This window comes from Hippoglossus hippoglossus, chromosome 3 (genome assembly GCF_009819705.1).
Source record: "Hippoglossus hippoglossus isolate fHipHip1 chromosome 3, fHipHip1.pri, whole genome shotgun sequence".
Classification (NCBI taxonomy): Eukaryota; Metazoa; Chordata; class Actinopteri; order Pleuronectiformes; family Pleuronectidae; genus Hippoglossus; species Hippoglossus hippoglossus.
This window is the reverse complement of record NC_047153.1, coordinates 16,032,445-16,054,737: the sequence shown is the minus strand read 5'-3', so window position 1 is coordinate 16,054,737 and position 22,293 is coordinate 16,032,445. Positions and strand designations below refer to the sequence as shown.

General features: G+C 45.5%; 1 protein-coding gene across 3 annotated transcripts in view; it reads left to right on the top strand.

The window, feature by feature from the left end:
• Positions 1-22,293, top strand: part of gse1 (Gse1 coiled-coil protein) — a 171,783-nt gene that overhangs the window by 41,867 nt on the left and 107,623 nt on the right. For all 3 annotated transcript variants that reach the window (XR_004613507.1, XM_034581726.1, XM_034581725.1), the window contains exon 2: positions 12,336-12,483. Coding sequence is in view for 2 of the 3 variants with exons in the window: in XM_034581726.1 (XP_034437617.1) it covers positions 12,336-12,483 (148 nt within the window). In the remaining variant the exon portion in view is untranslated. The remainder of the gene's footprint in view (positions 1-12,335; positions 12,484-22,293) is intronic.

The following is a 22,293-nucleotide window of genomic DNA, read 5'->3' as shown; positions in this document are numbered from 1 at the left end:
ACACGCACAGAAATAAATACTTTATGTGCAAACCCAAGTTCAGGAGTGCACATTCACCTAGCTTTTGATCGTATATTCATATCAAGCTCCATCTTACGAAGAGAGGGAGAGGCAGACAAAGAGAGAAGATGAAAGAGAGAAGGGGTGGACAGACAGCAGGTGACACAGAAAGAAAAAAATAACGAGACCACACTCGCCCATGCTATCTATCCTCCTCAGATGGCCATTTGGGCTTGTTAATCTATCGCCTGGTAACAGAGACAGCCTATCAACAACAGCCACGCCCCTCCGCACATGCTCATAGAGAAGGGCTCATTTGGATCTTTGAAGGGAAAACACACTCACCACACCAAAAATACGCACGCACACACACACGCACGCACGCGCGCGCGCACACACACGCACAAAACTCCCTACAAATCCTGGCCTGTCATTGCTCTCCATTGTTTGGCTGCGGTTGCTTTCTCCTGGTGTGACTGCCAGCAGATGGCTAGCACTGAGCTGTCATTTTCGGCCTGGGGCCCACACACAGGCACACACACACGCACACACGCACACACACACACACACACACACACAAAGAGACACTCTCATACAAAGAATATCTTCTTGCACACATAGCATATGCACATTGCCCACTGGTGACGCTTGTATTGGCTATTGCAAAAGTCCTTTAGCTTTACTCATACTTCAGTTTTTACAGTGCATACAGTTTACCGCTCTATTATTGCTCTACAATCCTCTTCCTGTTTTCCTCACACACACACACACACACACACACACACACACACACACACACACACACACTCAGGCTCCTGATAGACTGTGGAGCCGCTCAGCTACAGGTGCCCCTCATGACCCCTCTCCCTGTAATGACTGTGTAATCTCATAAAAGGGCCGCCTTACTGCATTAGCATGTGTAAAGGCCATTGTTTTGTGTGCATGTGTGTGTGCTGGTGCATAAGTAACTGTTCTGAATCCTCCTTCTGCTGCCATCTTTTACGTGTGTGTGTGTGTGTGTGTGTGTGTGTGTGTGTGTGTGTGTGTGTGTGTGTGTGTGTGTGTGTGTGTGTGTGTGTGTGTGTGTGTGTGTGTGTGTGTGTGTGTGTGTGTGTGTCACAGAAGTTCAATGAGTGTAGAAGCAGGTGTCAGATCTAATGGAGTGTGTTGGCACAGTGTAAAAGCAGCTGCTGCAGCCTGAGGGTCATCCGGGGTCGACCTGAGGTGAAAGGTCAGGGCTGAGGTGAGGAGTCGGCTGTAGTGACATGACATTCCTCCACTCACTAATCATAGCTCTGATGAATGGCTGCAAAGTGGCAGCTGGTAGACAGGAGGCGGTGTGTGTGTGTGTGTGTGTGTGTGTGTGTGTGTGTGTGTGTGTGTGTGTGGCGGTGTCAGAGGATACATGGAGGAGGATGGAGAGAGGGGCGGGGAAGACGAGAGTGGGGTGGTAAGAGGAGGAGGAAGAGGTCTATACATTGCAACTAGTCTCTCTCACACACACACACACACACACACACACACACACACACACACACACGTTATCTTACAGCTATCTTAGTGAGGACACTCATTGGCATAATACATTCCCTAGCCCCTTACCCTAACCCCCCAAACTAAATGCCTAACCCTAACTCTTAACCTAACCGAAACCTAATTCTGACCGTAACCCTAAAACCAAGTGCTAACCCCAAAACAATTAAAGGGGGGTCACAAAGTGAGGACTGGCCAAAATGTCCTCAGTTTCCCAAAATGTCCTCACTCCATAGGTTGTAGACTCAAACTGGTCCTCACAAAGATAGCTGTAAAAGAATACACACACACACACACACACAAACACACAAGCACATAAACACACACGTACACACAAGCAGGCAGGAAAGTATCGACTGCACGGGACTGTGATCCTGAAGGAGCTGTACATCAGAGGAGACGAGCACAACAACACATCCTTTTGTCAATGTCTGAAACTCCTCACATGCATAACCTCTACACACACCCAAAGGCGAACATGTACGCATCGTCATCCTCTCTGTGTCACACACACACACACACACACACACACACACACACACACACACACACACACACACACACACACACACACACCATTTGTTGTGTCTGCAGAAAGCTGGGACTAATGACAGGCTTTGTGTTGTGTGTGCTCACTCAGCTGCCCCCTGGACACACTTTACCCACCCAGCAGAAAACAGCCCTTTGTGTTTCTCTCTCTATCTCTCTATCCCTCTATCTCTGTATCTCTCTATCTTGTTCCCGCTGTCTCCCCACTTTCTTCTCCCTCTGGAGAATAGAGTTGTTTTGCTGTGCTCTGCTGTATATATTACCTACTGTATATATTTTTTCCTGGGCCCGGACCACAGATATACGAGTGCAGCAGTGTTTTTTTGGCTGACACCATCCTTTCTCATTTACCATTAAACGGAGCAATAAAGTCTGTCCATAACTACAAAAAGGCATTATGGCTAATATTGGAGGTTTTTGTATTTACCACCTTTGATGTGATGTGCTAAATCATGTCAATAAAACTGAATCACAGTGAGTTTTACAACTACTGTAAACTTTGGCTGGCAAAAAACTCAGTAAAATAATATTAACAATACTGACAATTTCATGAAGTTTTTTTCTCTGTGTCAGGATGGTACCTTTAACTATCTAATATTTCATTGATCATTTTCCTCGTTCATCTAGAAGACACATTATTTCTGTCTGCCAGGATTTTACTATGTCTTTTTGAGTTTGAAAAGTCATGTGTGCAGCTGTCTACTTTAGATTCTACTTTTTCACTACTTCCTGGACAGTGAGAGAGACTCCAGCAAATAGCCCGATCACGGCGGTTAAATGAGCTGTTTATGTATGTCTGGATAGGAGATTTAATGTCATTACCACATGTTCACCCACCCTGTGCCACTGTCTTTGTTCTTCCCTTCCTTTTGATTTGTTAAACCATAATGAGCAGCCTCTCTGTCTCCTCCAGTCTTGTTTATCTCCACTCATCCCTCCTCCTTCCATCCTTCCATCTCTCCTCTGCCTTACATCTAAATGCCATCGAAAAGAGACGACTGCAGCAGAGATTTCTCTTCCTAATGTCACTGTGCTGCCCAGAGGAGGATTTTTACATCGACCCATGTGTCTACATAGTAAATTTCCTTGCTACACACATCCATGTCAGATATAAGCACCCGTAAACACAGCACTCAAATAGTCATACTGTTGATTTCCATGACTTACTAAATGATTTAATTTATTTTCTCTACCTGCCTAATATAGAAATATTGTATGGTTAGGGGCTGAATGCAATTCCACATCATTGCCAGCTTGATAACATGGATATTTCCTTTAAATTCACTACTTGCTGATAATATTAATTATAATAATTCATAAATGTTTACATTATATTTTCTTTATGGCTTCTATCCTCTTTTACTCACACACAAGAATGGACTTGATAGTGGACCTTCATTTGTATCCCCAAATCCAAAAGGACCTGGAAGACAATCACTGTGAGTGTGTGTATGTGTGTGCGTGTTTGATGAGTGTGTTGTTGTGGGCTTGTGTGAGACGCAGACGGTCAGACGGTCAGCTTGTTTTTCCCCCGACAACCCGACCAAGCAGGAAGAAGTCAATCGATAGCACTTACCCTCTTCCTGTTAGAGTTCCCAACAGACTTGGGAGAAAGACGCAGACCTGCAGTCACCATCTCTCTCTCTCTCTCTCTCTCTCTCTCTCTCTCTCTCTCTCTCTCTCTCTCTCTCTCTCTGTGTGTGTTTATAAATGCGACTACCTGTCTGCACTCTCTTTTTGTGAAAAAGCATTGTGTCTGAGACTGAGTAAGATTTTGTGTATTTGGAGTCTCAGCCCAAGCACACACCGTAGTGTCATGGAGGCACAGTTTTCTTGATTTACTGACATGCATTGAGCTACTTCTCCCTTTGGTTTGAGACCAGAGTCTGAATTCAAACAACTCCACTAAAATTCTCTAGTCCGCCTGAATGTTCTTTATTAAAAGTGCTGAAAAGGTTTTTGAACAAAGTTTTGCATTGAATTCTCGTCTTTTTGTAATTCAAACAACTCTGAAAGTCTGATAACATTGAATCTGTATTCTGAAGATAACCTAAAAAGGATAAGACAGACAGAAGTAAAATACACTACTCATATTCATGCATATACTATATAGGCAGAGGAAGGTCTTGTAGTAGACATGTAAGTCCCTGCTCCTGCACTTTGTTCTTTGACATGCCTTGAAGTGGGGGATGAAAAAGTGTCCTAAAGGGACCAATAACGTATTGCATAGTTATTGAGGCACTTGTACCCATGCATCCTGTTCCAAGGGACAAACAGACTCGAGTGCCAAAATGTTTACTGTGATACATCATGGGGCGCTTCCCTTCCTTTGAGCTCTGTTCTCCAGCAGGATGCACATGTTTTAGAGCTGTAACATCACTGGCATTTGAAGGACAGGATGATTCCGAGCACTAAGGTTGGACCAGCATGGCTGATCCACTGACCACCGGTGTCCTGTGCAGCTGGGGGGGGGGGGGTGGTTATGTGCGCATCATGCAGGTGTGTTTGAACTGATAATTCATGTTGCTGATTCAGGCTGAAGCTTATTAGCAATTGTAATGTTTGCTGAGGTTTATCTTTGTACGAGACACTGAGGCAGGGAAGATCAAGGAATTTTGTAAATCGGTGAGGGCTACAGTTTACACAGAGGGGCCAATTATATATCCAGCATTCATGCACAGTTCCTGTAAGGTGCACATTTAAGGTGCCCCCCTGGCCCCAACGCTGGATCCACCCAAGCACTGAGGTAAATTGTTCTTTGCTCCAAGGTCCAGGGTCAGTTCTAGTGTTGTTTTATTTGCCTATGCATGATGGTCAACTGTGACGTAATTGCAAGTGTTTTCATTTGGGTGGAAGGCAGGTTGAACGAAGTAAGAAAAAATAAAATTAGATTTTACATTTTGTGTGTTCAGTATTCAAGTTACACACGGAATTTTCTCTCTCAGTCCATTAAAAGTCCATTACAAATTAAAGATGTCCGATAGCATAACTGGTGCATGCCTGAGCATCTGAGTGTGTGTGTTTATATTCATCATATGGCGTCAGTTGTGTTATGTCTATACGGCTGCCCTCAGATCAGCCTCAGTGCAAGGCTTGTTTCTGTCCTCCTGCCCTTGAATGACCCAAGCCTGACCTGTGTGTGGGCCCTGGGCCTGCTTATGGCTACTGTATGTGTGTGTGTGGGTGTTTAATTGTGAATGTGTGGCCGGTGCAGGGTGGTGGGGTGTAATACGAGCCCCGGGCTTGGACAGGACTGCTGCAGATTCCATCCAGGCAGAAAAAGCAAGACATGGGTGCCGCAGGGTGATCAGAGAGAGAGGGAGAGGGAGAGTAATGGACAAAGAGTATTGAGGCTCTTTTTAACTCTGTCTCCGTGGAAGAGAGATGTCAGTCTGTGTCAGTTCGCTCCACTTACCAGCCTGTAGCAGGAGAAACAGATCTCTCTCTCCTTCTCTCTCGCACTTTCTTGCTTTCTCTCCCTCTCGCTCCCTCCCACACCATCTCCATCTACGTTCTTCTCTCATATTTTTTGGCGATAGCTTTTCTGCCTCAGTTGAGAAGCAGAAACACCCCGCAGCTCAGGGGAAAACAGCAAGACTAAGTAAGCAGTGAACATGTCATTGCAGGCAATGCATAGTGCAGGTCTTCTCCTGATCACAGTGCGGGTGAGTGAGAACGGGCTGCTCCGAACGCTGTGGAGTGAGGCCCTGAAGGCAGGCCACGCTGTCGGCTCTGCTGCAGCCTCTCCCTCAGTGTTGTGAGGAGGCCAGCACACAGCTCTTCAAACACAGGAGGGATCAAATCTTCAAATCCCCTGGAAATGTCATCCACGTTTAAGGAAATGTCACTAGACAAACACACGCACACAGACACACACACACACACACACACACACACACACACACACACACACACACACACACACACACACACAGAGAGGAACTTGTGCTCAAAACCATAGGCAAGAGGAGGCACTATAATATAGGGCAATCACAACCTGTGGGTGTAATTGGCGTCATCTCCGTCATTTCCCCCGAATCTCAGGGGAGAATCAGTGTGTGCTTCTGTAGGTATTTATTCCCAACAATGTTGATCTTATAATCCATAGTATTTTTACATGAATAACGTTGCAACTCTCTAACGTGAAATGAGGTAACACAATAGTGATTTCACTCGTACCACCAATATAGTGAAGACCACTGGAGGCAACTGAGCAATACTATATACTGTATGATGTCTTTTAAAATTCCATACTCAGTTTTAGATAACAGTCAGTGGGGTGGCTGTGGTTGAGCAGTTGCATGCCGAAGTGTCCTTGGGCAAGGTACTGGACCCCAAGTTGCTCCTGACAGCTGTGGTGGCAGTGTGAGAATGGTGTGTGGTAGAAAAAGTGCAGCATATAGTTGTGTTGTTTGAATGTGTGTGTGAATGTCTCTTGTGTTGTTAAGCGCTTTGAGTGGTCTATAAGAAGAGCAGCTATATATCAGTCCATTTAAGATAGAAGTATTTTGAGGACTTAAACATAATAATTATATTTTATTCAACAAAGATTATTGCTTTTTTATAATACATAACGTGAAATGTCTAATTTCCTCATATGTTGATCCATAGTTGCTTCAGGTGATCTCATCTGCAGCCGCTGACATCATCCTGTGTTCCCATTGATCCCTCTTCACCTCGGCCGACTAACTTATCGACATCCTCAAGTGTATTTCCTGTCGAGTCTGTCAGCGGTGTTTATGGATGGCCCTGCCCCCTGTTGACACGTGCGCACACACACATGTGGGGCCACCTCCTCTGTTTATTGATGTATCCTCTTGCTTCTGACTCCGTCCTCCTCCTTAATGAATCTGGTAGGCGTGCGCAGATGTTGTGCAGGGCTGAAGTATCGACTGGCATGGCGGTGAGCGAGGAGAGAGCTCGGGCTAGGTCACCAGTATATATGTGTGTGTGAGGCTGAAAAAGTGAGTAATAGTTGGAGAATGTGTGCGTTTCTGGGTGATGTGTGTGTGTGTGTATCGCTCACTGTGTGTCACGAGGATACGAAACCCGAGCAGGGTGTGTGTATGTGTGTGTCAGCACTACTTTAAGATGCTGACAGGTGACGTGTGGGTGGAGACGGGCAGATGACTAGAGAGGTTGTGACTGTCTTGATTGACAAGTCCCTCTCTCTAACACACTCGTACAGACACAGAAGCACTCACACCCCTCCCTGTGCAGGCCTGCAGGCCCTTCCCACCCTCTACTTATCTACGGCTTCCCATCATGATCTGTGCTGGGCGGCTGATGTCTTGTGATCCTTTGAGGGCACACAGTTCTCTGCACTGTCTTGTGATTTAGGCTGGCAGGCTCTCTCCATGTCCTGCTACATCATCCATTACCAACTTTCCCCCTCACTGATAAGAGATGATAATGCTGAACTTTTGAATTAACCTCAATTAGTACTACCTCTGTAGATCCTTCTCATTTCACCTCCTGACTCTGTATTTTACATTTCCCTGGTCTGTTTCTGTTCCATTCACAGAGCATTTATCAACATGTGCAAAGTCAGACACAGTTAATGAATTAAATGAAGCAATAATAAAGCTGTATCCTCTCATATTTGGCATTCTATGAAATTAGAAAATAGCCCACCCGTCCCCTAAAATGCAATCAAACTCGGAAAATTCCACACACTCACAGATATCGGTTCCCTAAATATGTCTGCTTTTTTCCATCTAGGTCCACAAATTATTCCATGGGAAATTGGTGAAAAAATAATAATAATGTTCCATCTCGCAATGTTAAAAAAAATCCTGGGTCTGCATATTGTCCAGATCCACACCTAAAATTTAAAGAGGTCTTTCTTGGCCTGTGTCCCATTCCTCCATTAATTTTCGTGGAAATCTGTGCAGTAGTTTGTACGTAATCCTGCTGACAAACAAACAAACAAACAAATCGATGGGTGAAAATATGCGCTCCTTTACAGAGGTAATAAGTGCTATTGTTGCTATGCTAGCTGGGTGATCAGGGAGACTAGATTTTTGTGCTTATACCTAACCACATCGTGAGTGTTCCGTAAACGTAACTGCGTGTATGTTATTGTAACCATGACAACGAAGGTCGGTTACACCTGTCGCTAGCTCGTTCTTCAGGTTTGAGGATTTCTTCATGTGAACACAAGTATGTATCATCTCAGGCACAGTATGAACTGAAAGACCCTCACCGCCTCCCCAAATCAGCCTAGAAGACAGAAATTAAAATATGAATGAATATGCAACACATGACATGCAGCTGAACTAGAAAGAGAGCAGCACAAACCTTCACATCAAACCAGATGACACAAGCAAAAAGAAAAGAAAGAAGCAAAATGGAGCTATTCGATCTGTTTCACTGTGAACTGTAAAACCTCCTCAGTTGCTGATGGCTGTGACTGTAAAATCAGTCTGTGCTTGACTGTGCATTCACGTGCTCCTCAGTAGGTCTCATTTACTGAATTGTGAAGTCGTTGTTCTGACTTTAGTGTGTTAATTTGCTTTGAAGAGAAAATATGGAAAAAACATGGATGTTGTAAACAAAATGATTTGTATTTACGAGTTTAGAGCTTTAAACAACACCTTAACACCTCTTTCCAATATTTACAAAATAATGAAGAGCAGAGAAAAAGGATCAGGCGTCACAGGCATATGAATCATTTTAAATATATTCACGTTAATCATAAAAATGTCTTCATTAAAAAGTGGTTTTGGGTACTTGTGAGACATAAACATACAGTTTGCAAGAGACAAAAGTGTAACATTCGAAAGTTGACATTAGAGGCTACTGTGTAGAGCTGATTGTAAAATAACAGTAATTGTTTGAAAACTGATGAAGTCGAGATTTTCTGAGTTGTTCCGACTTGAGGTGGAGTTCACTTGAATTTTCCCCATTGGGAACTCATTTGTCAGATTATCTTGTCATCACATGAACGCACAGTGAGATAGAGACACACAGTCAGTGAAGTGTCTGTCTGGAGGATCCTGTACTTTGTTTTGATTATTTTTGTCTGTAAAAAGGCCATGATATAGACAGAAGTGGTGCTCATGATTCCCCCAAAATGTCTGTCCCTTATATGGTTTGTATGAATTAACTTATTTGTTTCTACGCAAGACACCCACTTGTTGTGACCACATCGTATTTTTAAAGTTTTTTTTATGGTTACCTTTATGCACTTATAGTTCATGGTAAAGGTGGGTGAAAGAGGGTTGTCTAGTTTAATACAAAGGAAAGTTCACAGGGGCTTCAGAAACAAGGTGTTAATGTAGATTTAACCGAAACCATGATCTTTCCCTAACCTTTAGCAAAGAGCTGCAGCTTTAATGTGACCACAGCGAGGACTGTGGATGTGGAACCACGGTCTCTGCTGTTACAGCTGTGCTCTTTGTACACCCACCAACCACTCAGACCGCCAACTGGCAACCCTGCTGCCATTAATAAATCTAAGGCTTTATGTTTCGTAAAAAACTAATTTGCTGCCATTATATAGAAATGCAAATTCTAGGAGGTGTTTTATATTTTTTTTATTGTGGTTTATTTTAGGTTCGTATTTCCCCCTTAATTCTTTGCAATCCACTTTGAGTTTCACAGAGACTGACAAGTCAATTGACACGTTGACCCCTGCTGTAGACTCTCATTCTCGTTAGCTGCAGAACAATCCCGTGTTTGCACCCACAACACTCTGTTGAGCAATAACATAGTTTAAGTAATTATGCCTCTTCCCGTTATATGAGTTAAATGAGTCATTTGAGAGCCATGATGGCAACAACTGCTTCATGTGTACCATCAAATCTTGGCTTCCAGTTTGTTCCTTAAGACCAATACACCAACTGTTACTCTCTGACATCTGTTTTGTTGGATGAGACAATCAGCAATATCTCAGTAATTAAATGAAATCTTATGGTCGTGACCTGACAGAGGACCCTTGCCTCTCTTTTCCTCTCTGTATCTGTCCTCACAATGTGCACTTTACTCCAAAAGTTAGACAGCGAGGAGGCTGAAGAGAGTAAGAGACAGGGACAGTTGTGGTTGTGTATGTTCTCTGCAGTGGACGTAATCTCCAGGCTCAGACATGACTATTTACCTGCACACGTTTTGTTGACTTACACATGATATGTCCAGGATTCAGTGTGCGGAGGCACACCCAATGTGTCTGATGAGGAGAAGAAGATGTACGCTACACAAATACACACACACACACACACACAGTCTTGTACTCTTGTCTTACTGAGGACCCTTTTTACACCCGCTAAGGAGGTTAGGTTTTCATCACCGTCTGTTACTTAGCAGCATTACACAAACACTACTGGACTGACAACCACGGAACTTGTTGGGAGGATGCGGTATTTGTCAGGGAAGAACCCATTAAATTCTGGAGCCGATCTGGATCAGGGGGCGGGTATAGGAATTTTTTTTACGTTTTCACCAATTTCCTAAGGAATAATTAATGGATTTAGATAAACAAGTCAACTGGTCAAGTTCTCTCCCCTCTTTTCCCCTCTTTTCCCCTCTTTTCTCCTCTCCCCCCAACCGGTCGAGGCAGATGGTCGCCCCACACTGAGTGTGAATTTAAATTGAAAATTGAGTTGAATTCCCTTGCCCCCTACCCTAACACTAACCCTTAACCCTCACCTTAAAACATGCATTCACAAGGATTTTCATTGGGTTAGGGTTAGACACGTCCCATAATGTGACTAAATGGTTTTAGGTCCCCACAACAACAACAACCCTAACCTAAACCTAATTCTGACCATACCTCTAAATACTTTATCAGCCCTTTGAAATAGTGAGGACTGACCAATATGCTCTCACTTCCTCAAAATGTACTCTCTGCGATCTATGCTGAAATGCTCCTGACAAAGAAAGATAATTGCAAGTAAACACACATATACACACACACACACACACACACACACACACACAGACACGTCCTGGGAGTGTGTGGGAGAGGGGTGAATCGTTAGCTCTAACAAAGGCTGATTTTCTTGTAAAGTGAGGAGGTGGGTTTAAATGCTTTTTCATTGACTGTTGTTGTGGAAGCAGCTGTCTGGGCCTGAAGAGGGGGCAGGTGGGCACGTCTGAGAACAGGCAGTTGAAACTAACTTCTAACTAAAGAAGGAAAAAAAAAACTTGACAAGCAGGTTGATTTACATACAGGCTAACAGCCAAAACGCTTGTTGGTTTTTGTGTCAGAGTTGCCTTTGTCCCGCTCAAGTCTATAACTGCAGGAGGAAGCATGGATGCACGTTGATGCTCACAAACACTTACGCGCAGACAACACACACTCTCACACACACATGCACACGCACACTTCCACTAAAACTAACTACCTCCCCCTGGCTCTTCATGAGAAGTCATTAGAAATGTGCCTGTGTGTTTTATTTTTAGCAGTGTGTGTTTAGGCGGGGTAGCGGCGTCTCATCAGTCTTCAGGGCCCTCCTGCTCTGTCGCTCTGTGTCTCTGTCTCCGGCTGAGAGCTATGTATATTTCATAAGCCCAGGGTGCCTTTTTGTCTTAAGATGCGCTGCACCTCCCCTGCCTGTCTCTCTGCTACTCGTCAATGGAGGGAGCCATCACAGCCTCTTTTAAACTCTCCCCCGCTTCTCTCCCTCTCTCCTCACTGACAGCCACCCTCTGCTTCTCCCTCTTCTTTTCATGGTCAACTTGTTTCTCTCCAGCTGCCTTATCCCTCTTTCCTCTTTTTTTCGTTATTATTCTACTGTGGAGGGGAGCAGAGTATAGAGCACATCCAAGCAGACTTTGGCTGTCAGGAAAAGTCTCCCTCTCTCTCTGTTCCTCTCCTTCTTTGATTCTGTCTGTGTGTCTGTCTTCTTTGCGGCTCTGACACTTCAGGGAAGGGACACTTCTTCACCCAGCGCTGCATCCCCTTTAGCTGTTGTCTTTTTATAGCAGAAATCTGAGCACTGTGACGGCAGCTAAAAATAGCCTCACCAATGACTGAGTTAGATCAGCAGTTAATTGCTATATTTACAATATAAATACATTTTTATTGTTTAGGTCTGATTAATGGTGAAATGGTGGAACAGTTTTATCATGTAACACTTTAGCGGAATCAGAATATGTAACTCAGGGTGTTGCTAATTGATCGAGGGACTTTTATTGACGTCACTCATTAATTCAGTGGGGGATAATTAACTCTGTCTCTATTTTACAAATGGATACCCCAATTTAGCAAAGATCAATCATGGATGTTAATCATGTGTTTTCGTATCTTTCAGGCTAGTGCTCTGACTGAGGGTACGGCTGGAACCAGTAAGGAGGTGGACTCAGGTCCGGGCCCCTCGCAGCCTGCAGGCGACCACACTCCCTCTCGCCCGGTGACCTCGGAGCAGGAGAAACCTGACCACGCCGACCGCCCACATCCCAGTGAGTGTTGCTCTCTACAATGTTGACTTGTTTTGCTCTTCACATATTTTTGTTGCTTTCTCTTTTTCTATTTTCGTGGAATAATGCTGCTTGGTTCATTTAAAAGAATTTCTCTTTCGCTGTTCTCCAACAACCAGCAGTATTATCCGACATATTGATCATGGCTTATATTGCATTTCTTCGTCTTGTCACTCTGTGCGGTCAAATATTTGTTGGGAAGAGAGATTGGGGAAAGAAGTGACTGAGGGAATCAATGCGCCACACACAGCTTTATGGTATAGTAAGATTTTACCAATTTAAAAACAAAAATTAAAATCGAAATAGTCGTGGCCAGTGGTAATATGGTAGTGTCCACAAATACATTAATGTATGTTAAACACTTAAAAGAATAAAAATAGTAGAGAGTCAGAGGACGTCAGCTGAGTAGGCGGTCCTTAATATGTGGCCCAGGATGCATTTGGGTTCCCACAGCGAAAAGAATGTGGCCACCACCTCCGAATGTGGTCTGATTGATCAGATCTCAAATGTGTCCTCACTAATTTCCCACCTGTACTCAGAGCTGTCTGTCTGTGATCAGATCACCTGAGACAGATACCAGGTCTGAGCAGGGCCCCCTCTGACCCCGCTGTGTGACAATACAGGAAGTAGTGACACCCCTGGATTGAATGAGTTGAGATGAGGTGGCTCAAGAGAAGTGTGGCAAAAATTCCTTTTTAGTTCTTCTTTCCTGTCCTGTTGTGTCATGTCTTCCAACACCTCCTCCTCTTGTAACTCACCACACTCCTGCATCACCATTTTTTTTCATCCTACCTACACCACCCATCACCATCTGAGTCTCTTGGTGTTACAAACTGTGTGAAATAGATGATAGGAGGTGATAATGATTTTGCTTTGCAAATGTGCAGAGGATTTGATCTTTTGCCCTCACTTTGATTTTGTTGTATTATAAAAAATGTATTAGAGATTAACTATCAGCAAAGCAAGAAAACCTGCACAAATCACACACAAATACTTTCAAACTTACCCAATATTTTTAGTCTTCTCTTGTTAATATGAAGTTTCAGTACATTCTTTCTACCACTGCCGACGTCATCTCAGATCAGTGAACTGTGGCTTCTGCAGTCATCTCACATCTCCTTCACATGGTGTTGGAGCTAGAGAGGTGAATAACCAGGTTGTTGGGATGCTGGGGAGAGATGGGATGGTAGTGACAAAGTGAGACTGAGAGATGAGGTAGAAGATGTCACGATGAGGCAGTCACGTGTGTGTGTGTGTGTGTGTGTGTGTGTGTGTGTGTGTGTGTGTGTGTGTGTGTGTGTGTGTGTGTGTGTGTGTGTGTGTGTGTGTGTGTGTGTGTGTGTGTGTGTGTGTGTGTGTGTGTGCGTGTGTGTGATAGTTTGTGAGACAGAGTGAGCCCCGGGGGAGGCCATCACTACACTGGGTTTTGGAGCTCAGTGCGTTTATGTGGAAAGTGCTGCTGTCTGCTCTTATCAGTGTAGCTACCCTGCCTTTTCACTGGGCATCTCTACTCCCTCCCCCTTTGTCTTTTTCATACAAAAATGTACACGTATAAACAAAGGAGTTTTGTAAAAACTTGTTTTCTCTTCACCCTTCTTTTTTTTTTTTTTGCACTTCGTCTCTCTCTCTCCATCACTCCTGCTCACAGTTCTCTCCCGCACAGGCTTTTTTGTGTTTTTTCTCTGAGGCTATTTCTGTTTAGCCGTGAGGGCCCCCCTGTCGTTTACAGAAACTCATCTCCTGCTCCCTTTCCAACTGAACACCCCCCCCCCCCACACACACACACACACACACACACACACACACACACACAGTAGCCCGACCACAACACACTCAAAGGCATTTGGTTAAACAGTCATGACAAAGGGGGCCACCACACACACCCACAGACATACTCGCGTACATGCAGAGGACTGGGCGTTCCTCCCGGTGGTCCAGTGTGGGTTGAGAACAGGGTTTTCATGAGTTATTTAAGTGCTCTCCATCATGCGTTGCGCCGCGTCTCACACTGACATGACACGGCCCATTTCCTCCGCTCAGGCTGGGAACGTGACACCAGACACGCTTGCGGTGTTCACACAGAGAGCGGAGGAGAGAGGTGCACAATCAGTCATGATCTCAAGACTGTTGGGTTTAAAGCATTGAACGGGTCCCAACGCAACAGCTCGAGTGGAGGCTGATCAGTTGCGACAGTTGCAGCCCTGCTGTCCACTGCAGCCTCCTCTCTGCATGGGCTTTAAATGTGTAAATATTTAATGGTTAAATGGCTGTCGCTCTATTTTAAATGTTTGCTTTTGATGCAGGGAGAGAGAGCGGGCTGCACTTTCACACTGCACCATAGCTTAGATGTGGGTATTTGTGAATGTGAGTATGTCACAGAGAGAGAATTTTTAGGACGTAATCAGATGACGCAGCTTCACAAACGGAGAAAAGCAACAACCAGTTCTTATCTAAAGTGTCTAAACCCACTGCGGTCCATCGTGAGGCCTTATCAGACAGCAATCCGGGGTATGAAGAGAAAATGTGACGTTTGAGCTGACCCATGAACACCTTCGCTGAAAGCTTCACACACAGAAACCACACAGTCAATACATCATTATCAGTGGTGAAGGGCCAAGGAGGGAGGGACACACTGGACTAATATAAAGGGCAGAATGTATGATGAGGAAATTCATGTGAGGCTGTTTATCATCAATGCTAAAACCCATTCAGCTCCTTTTACTTCCCATCCACTAACTAATCACATTATTTGTCTTTGCTGTTGTCGTTTAGACCGAATCTATTTCGAGATACGTACGTTCAAATGCATACATATGTGTCTTGGCATGTTTTTTTTGGTCTCAGAACTACACAAGCTGCTGATGTGATTGTCATGAGAAAAGATTCTGAGTGTGTTTTGATTGCCGCTGCACAGCTGGACCTGGCAGGCGTGTGCCTCTGGCTGCCGGCCAGTTCAATACAATTACAATCACCCACCGTGGGAGCACGGAGCACCACTGAGGACCAAGTGTGGGTGCTGGTCGGGGCTCAGAGGGGGGGTGATTCCCAATATTGGCCATCCGGCATTTTTCTTGGGAGGAGGATCGATGTCGGAGCCGTAGCTTTTCTTCTGCGGCTAACGTTTCACATTAGGAGTCTCGCATGGAGAACACAGCAGCCAGGTTCAATCCCCATCAGCCATGTTAGCAGAGCACATTATTAAAGAGGAGCTGTCTGACTTGATGGAGGGTGATTATAGACGTCCGTCCCTGTATCAGCTGTCCGGAGAAGAGACCAGCAGGTGGAGGGATGAGAGGAGCAGTGCCAGAAAGAATACAACTGAGGGATGACGGGAGCATGTGGAGAGAGGGAGGGAAGGTATGGTGAGAGGAGGACAAGGACACTGAGGCGAGGGGGGGATGTGTTTGGACAGAGAGATTTGGAGGGTGACAGAGGAGGCATGGAGAGGAATGCCACTGCTTGCTCCCCTCCCTCCTCCACTGCTCCTGCTTTTATCTTCTTTTCTTTTCCCTCTCTGCGGGGATGGCGGGAGGGTGGGCTAACTTCGGTTGACAGTGACAAGCTTGCCACTGCTCCCATGAAGCACGGCAGATGGAAGTGCGTGTGTGTGTGTGTGTGACTAAAATGCCACTGGAGGCCGGGGTATACGGAGTCCCTTGGCAGCACCATGTTTGGCAGAGTGCCACCTCCCTGCCCTCAGTGGGCGTTGAGGTGTGTTTGTTTGTGAGTTATATGAGGGGAGGCAGTCTCAAGAAGCAAATATTAATTGCACAGCGTTCCCATTGTCTCTTCCATTACAATGTTTTTGTTCAGGGGGCTGGACAAGCTGGACGGCCTGCATGCGTGGCTGTTTTTTCATCCATCTATTTGAGTAATTCAGTAATGTAATGATCACAGGGTCTTTGAGAAACAGAGCTCTGTTCTGCAGGGTGGCGCCAGTCCTGGCGGGCATGGTGGTGGGGGGGGGGGAAATCAGTCAGGAGACAGTGGGTTTGGCACCGTGCCACAGTTATTAGCCACTCACAGGGTGGGCACGGGGTTATGCCCCGACTCAATCCCTCGCTGTGTTTGCATTAGTGGGTTTAATGTGTTTGTTTGTGTGCATGTGTGTGTTTGTGCGTGTCTTGCATTTGAGTCAGGATTCTCCTCTGGTCACACTGACCTTATTGTGCAGTCACTCCCGGTTGATTTGTACCCTTTCCAACACATTCCTGTCCCCGAAAGCCTGAGAAACAGACAGTTAGCCCCCCCCCACACACCACTCCCGACACACTCTCTCTCTTTCTTTCTCTCTCCTTTTTTTCCCCCCTCTCTCCATCACTCTTTCTCCCCCCTGATGGGTTTGATTTAGTGACTGTGGTTTTCCACCCATGAGCCTGGGAGCCAGAGAGAGCAGATTTGGGGAGAGACCTATAGATTCACAGCCAGCCGAGCACGTCATTACTTGGCCATAGCTCATCAGCGGATACATTAGCAGGCTGGAGAAGCTAATAGATGAGAGCTGTCGCCGTTCAGGAAGTAATAAACCTCTCTTAATTTCATCCTCATAATTATTTCCTCCTCACAGATTGCATGAACTGCCCTAAATGATGACCGAAAATCGCATCTGAGTTAGGGTGAATGTTCAGAATACATATATATGTGTGTATCTATATATGAGATTCAACTATGTGCAGCGTGGAGCAAGCAAATTCTCCTTTTGGACCTGGGATAAACTATTTTTAGGTCTCGGTGAGGCCGCTGGTTATTGGAGGTCAAGGCTCAGCGAGGTCATATTTCAGACATGTTTCAGCAGTAGCCCTCAAAGAGATGACCACTTAGTGAGAGACCTCCAGACTCTGACCTTTGACCTGACATTCACCAGGAAACAGGTGTTCAAGCAGGATTAAGCCTCACGCCCTGCACGCTTAGAGCTGCCTGAAAGCTGTGTTGTGTTATCCGTCTATTTCCAGCAGATAGACAAAATAACAACAACAATAATAAGATAACTCATAAAAATAATACAACAATCTGCTGCCTCTAAGGAGCTAGAGAGTCGAGATCAATTCATAAGCTTGAACAAAAGGATGAATCAGTCCTGTTATCTAATAACTGAGTAATACTGGATCCCCTTTCTATCCTTTTGTTCTTCTGTGAGTTCTTATCATTATTTCTTCCTCTCCCCTCACATCTCCTTTCCTCTTCCTCCCTGTCTGAAACCCCATGACTTCAATCATCCCTTCAGCTCCCCGTCTCCACCTCCACCCTCTCTCCCTCCTTCCTTTGTTCCCTCCAATCCTTCGTTTTCTCTCTCTCTCTCTCTCTTTCGCCTTCCCTCCCTCTCTGACTGTCCTCCGCTGTCAGGCGACTTGGCTGAGGCTAAGTGCTTTTTGCTGTCTCTCTGCAGGTGGGACTGTAATAAAGCTTGTCAGTGGGAGGCATGGGTCACACCGTCGCATGCTCTTTGACTCCCCTCTGTTAACTCCCTCCTCCATCCCTCTCCTGTACCGCCACCACCGCCCCCCTCCCCGTCCCTGCCAAAGCCTCTAGTGCCATTCTCTTCCAAGATCCTCTGCTTTTATTTTTCCCTCTCATTTGTCTGCCTTTTCTTCCCCCATTTCGTTTTGCTCTTACCCGAAACTGTGCTCCTTGACTTGTCTCTCATCTCCCATCTCTCTCTTTCTCTCTCTCTCTCTCTCTCTCTCTTCCTCTCTGGTTTCCCTGCCAACGGCACTTTCAGGAACATGATGAAGAAGAGCAGCAACAGGAGACACCCCTCTCAACATAACAGCCTCACACACACACACACATGCATCGAGACACACACACACAATCCATGTAAACGACTCCAGGTGAGGTTGTATTGTTTGCCCAGCTGCTCCTGCTAACCAGCCTCTCCTGTTCCATAGTAAACCAGCAGGCTGCATGGAAATCAGCTTCCTCTACACAAAACACTTCTCTGTTCTCTTCCTCCTTCTTTTATGATCACACACACATTACATGTGCTCGTATGTGTATGTGTGTCTTTATTACACATGAAGCCCATTTAATGATACGATCTTGTACAGTATTATCATTTTTTAAAATACTAAGATTATTTTACTGTGTGTGTGTGTGTGTGTGTGTGTATACTTGTTTTTGTTACCTCTTTGGGACCTTTTATAGCATAAAGACTGGTTTTGTCAGGACCAGTAGTCCGCATGGAGGCCGAAGTCTGGTCCTTGGTTAGGTTAAGATGAATTGGTCATGGTTAGGGATAAGGTTTTGGTTGGCTGTCCACAGTGAATCACAGATAATGCAAAGTCCTAATAAGGATAGCTGTGCAAACCTGTGCGTGTTTGTGTGTGTGTGGGCATTCTAATACAAATGACTGGTATCTTACTAGTTCTGGCCACAGGATGGCAATACTGAGTCCGTTCGTCACAAGAATCCTTCTCTACTACTTTCTCGGCAAGCTGCTGTTCATTCACATGCACCCTCACACGTACATGCACGCACTCACACACACAGCCCTCTTTAGAATGAGTTAGCCCAGGCTTGTAAGGTGACATAGTGCAGTGAATAATTTAGTCCTGGCCATGTTAATGGCTGACAGCGAACATGGCCTCTCCACTCTGCTGTTAGCCCATTACTAGTTCATTCTGTTTCACTCTCACTCTTTCTCTCTCTTCAATGTCCCTTTCTTCCTCTCCATTATCCATTCATAGTGACAGCATCTAAATGTCACTTTTTTCTAATTATGGGTTTTCATTATTATATTAGAGAATAGAAATGTAAAGATGCATTATAGTCAATATTTAAGGAGGATATACGAATTTCTAATTATTTCACCACTCTTATCTGGTTGTTGAATGAACCTCTGAGAATGTGAATGACACTGATCGACCTTCATCTCTTCTCTGTCATTATTAAACTTTTTTAAAGTTGCAGTAATATATATTGACTCATCCAGTTCAAACGCTTCTTCCTAAGCTTTTAACAATCCCCACATGTGATCATGTGACTAAATAAAATAAACGATTTCCAGTTACCTTTTTGAAATGTATCTTAAAATTACTTTCCTCTTCTCGTATATTTCACTTCCTCTGTGGTCCCCCTCTTCTGTTTTTCAGCTCATCCTTTCACTCCCCACCCTTCTGTCCACATTCTGGACCTAAACTGTTGAACAGAGACACAGGAAATGTGCGTGTGAGAGTGTGTGTGTGTCTGTGTGAGCGTATGTGTGTCTCTGTCTGTCTGTCTCTCTCTGTCTGTCTCGGCCCAGTCAAGCACTATTAATGTTGTGATTGCCCCACTGGGCTTGGCTTCTCATTGTGTGTGACGTGGGTGAAAAATAATATGTCCCTCACACTAATGCAATCACATGCACTAAACAAATTATATCTCCCTCCCTCCACATCTCTCTCTCTTCATTTATTTCACTCTCAATTCGGCCGTGTGGATGTTTCATGTGGTGTACGTGGTTTCCAGCTTGTACAGTCTGTGTGTGTGTGCTTGCCTAGACTCCATTTTTCTCCCCGATACAATCAGTTGGAGTGTGTTTGGGGCAGTTGGAGCCACAGAGCCTGGCGTATAGCAAGCTGCAGCAGCACTGAGGTCTGGCCAGGCTCACGCAGACTCCAGGGGAATTGGGAGTGACGTTTCCGTGGTGAGACACCCCGTAGCTGGGACTCCCCACCAGCCTCCCCGGCTCCAGCCCGGCTGATCGAGTCCAGCTGGGTGTGGAGGGGAGGTGCTCCATCTTTTTCTCTCCTCTTCTTCTCCTGAGCATCCCTCCTGTCACATCAAAGTGCTCCTCTCCTTCTCTCTGCGTTCCTCCTCACCTCTGCTATACTTACCACTTCTTGTTAGCTGCATTTCATCTGTTTCCACCTCCCCGCCCTGCACCTCCTCGTCTCACTGTCTCACTCCTGCTGCTTTTTTCTTTCTCTCCGCAGCATCTCACACATATAATCTTCCTCCTCCTCCTCCATCTCTCTATCTCTCGAGTGCACAAACACATCCAGAACCCTTGAGGTGGGGTCACGACTGAGGCGTGCTGTTAATTAGCCGGCAGTGGTTGTTGTAGCGATGCGATGGTAGGGTGTAATTAATTAGGTGGCATGTGCACAGTTGGAGAAAAAGAGGGAGCGGAGAGATGGAGTGAGAGGGAGAGAAATATCGGCTATCAGTCCTCCTTTTATCCTCTGAGCTAAGATGAGTTCCCCTAATGAGAAAAAATGAGATGCTCCCAACCAGGGAAGAAAGCATTTTGTCCTTTACATGTTCTCTCTGCCTCTCCTCCACTCGCCATTCTGTCACTGCCTTGTTCTCTTTTCATCTGCCGATCATATCCAGGCGATTGCTGGTGGGGTGCCAGTGAGTTGGAGTCACCAGACATGGATCTCCCGCATGAGCACAGCCTCTGGGACACATCCAGACACATGCATCTACAGTGATGACCACTATACCATACCACAGCAGAGATAGTATATAATCCAGACAAGTTCTCGCATGTGAGTGCGTCCGTGGGAGATGCTGGGCCTTTAGGAACGCCTCAGTGTGAAGGCTGCAGTTCTACTGTGTGTGTGTGCCGGTGGTTTGTTTGTGAAGAAAAACGAGAGACAGAGAGAGAAGAGGAGCAAGGAAGAGATGGATGGAGAGATCTCAAAAAGGCTTCGAACATGTGGGAGGGATGCAAGAGGTTCACAGACACTCAGAGATCTATTGATCCTCTCCACAGTTCAACGCTGACTCCTTGACCTCATTCTGAAGCACCTCTGTGTGTGTGTGTGTGTGTGTGTGTGTGTGTGTGTGTGTGTGTGTGTGTGTGTGTGTGTGTGTGTGTGTGTGTGTGTGTGTGTGTGTGTGTGTGTGTGTGTGTGTGTGTCTACAGCTGAACGTGTGTGTCAAAGGCGTAACCCAGTGCGAGGTATCTGTTTACAATAACCGCAGAGAATCTCAACTGGTGTCAACCTGTCTGCTTTTAGTGCATCATGAATATTTAGACGCACAAACTGGCCCGCCCTCGCAACACACTCTTCCTGCATAACATTTAAATCCTTCCACAACCTCACACGGGCATACAAAAACACCCCCAACATCCACACACAAACTCCTCTCCGCCTATAGTGTAAACTGAATGGCTGCTGCGCCCATTCGATCCCCCGTGTGACTGAAACGGTCCTAGGCGACAGGTTTATGGACAGTTTGCCCACGTCAGCTGAGACGGACAGCTATTTACAGCCCGGCGTTGGACACTTCGGACACTGGCAGTTAGCATAAATCCCCCTCGGCGGGATCAGCCAGTGGATAATTCACATTGGCGACAATGGCGTAAACATAAATCTCCAAATATACACACAGCTGTATACAGCGGGGGATCACTCAGTCCTTTTTAACCTTGTTAATGCTACCGTCGACACACAGACATACGCGACACGCACACGTCACGCACACGCTGTAGATCTGTATCTCAGTTATTTACGGCCCCCTGCCATCACGTTAACAACCGGCACTTGCTTTTCCTCCCTCCGCCTCGCTCTCCCCGCCTTCCACTCCGTCTCTCGTCCCCTTCAACTATCATTTAGCTTTACGAGGTGTCCTAAAAGAAGCTGGAGATGTGTGCCCCTCCCTCCCCCACCCTTTATGTCAGAGATATTGATATCCTCCATAAGTCAGACGAAACCTCTCTCTGTTACTGAGGAGAAATTGATGACAGAGAGGTGTGACAGGAGCCGAGCGGAGCTGGCAGGGAGTTATAAGAGTTTGGCTGTGTATATATTGGAGTCTGTGTTTGTGTGAAATGAGGCCTCCACAAGTGTGCGCTGCATA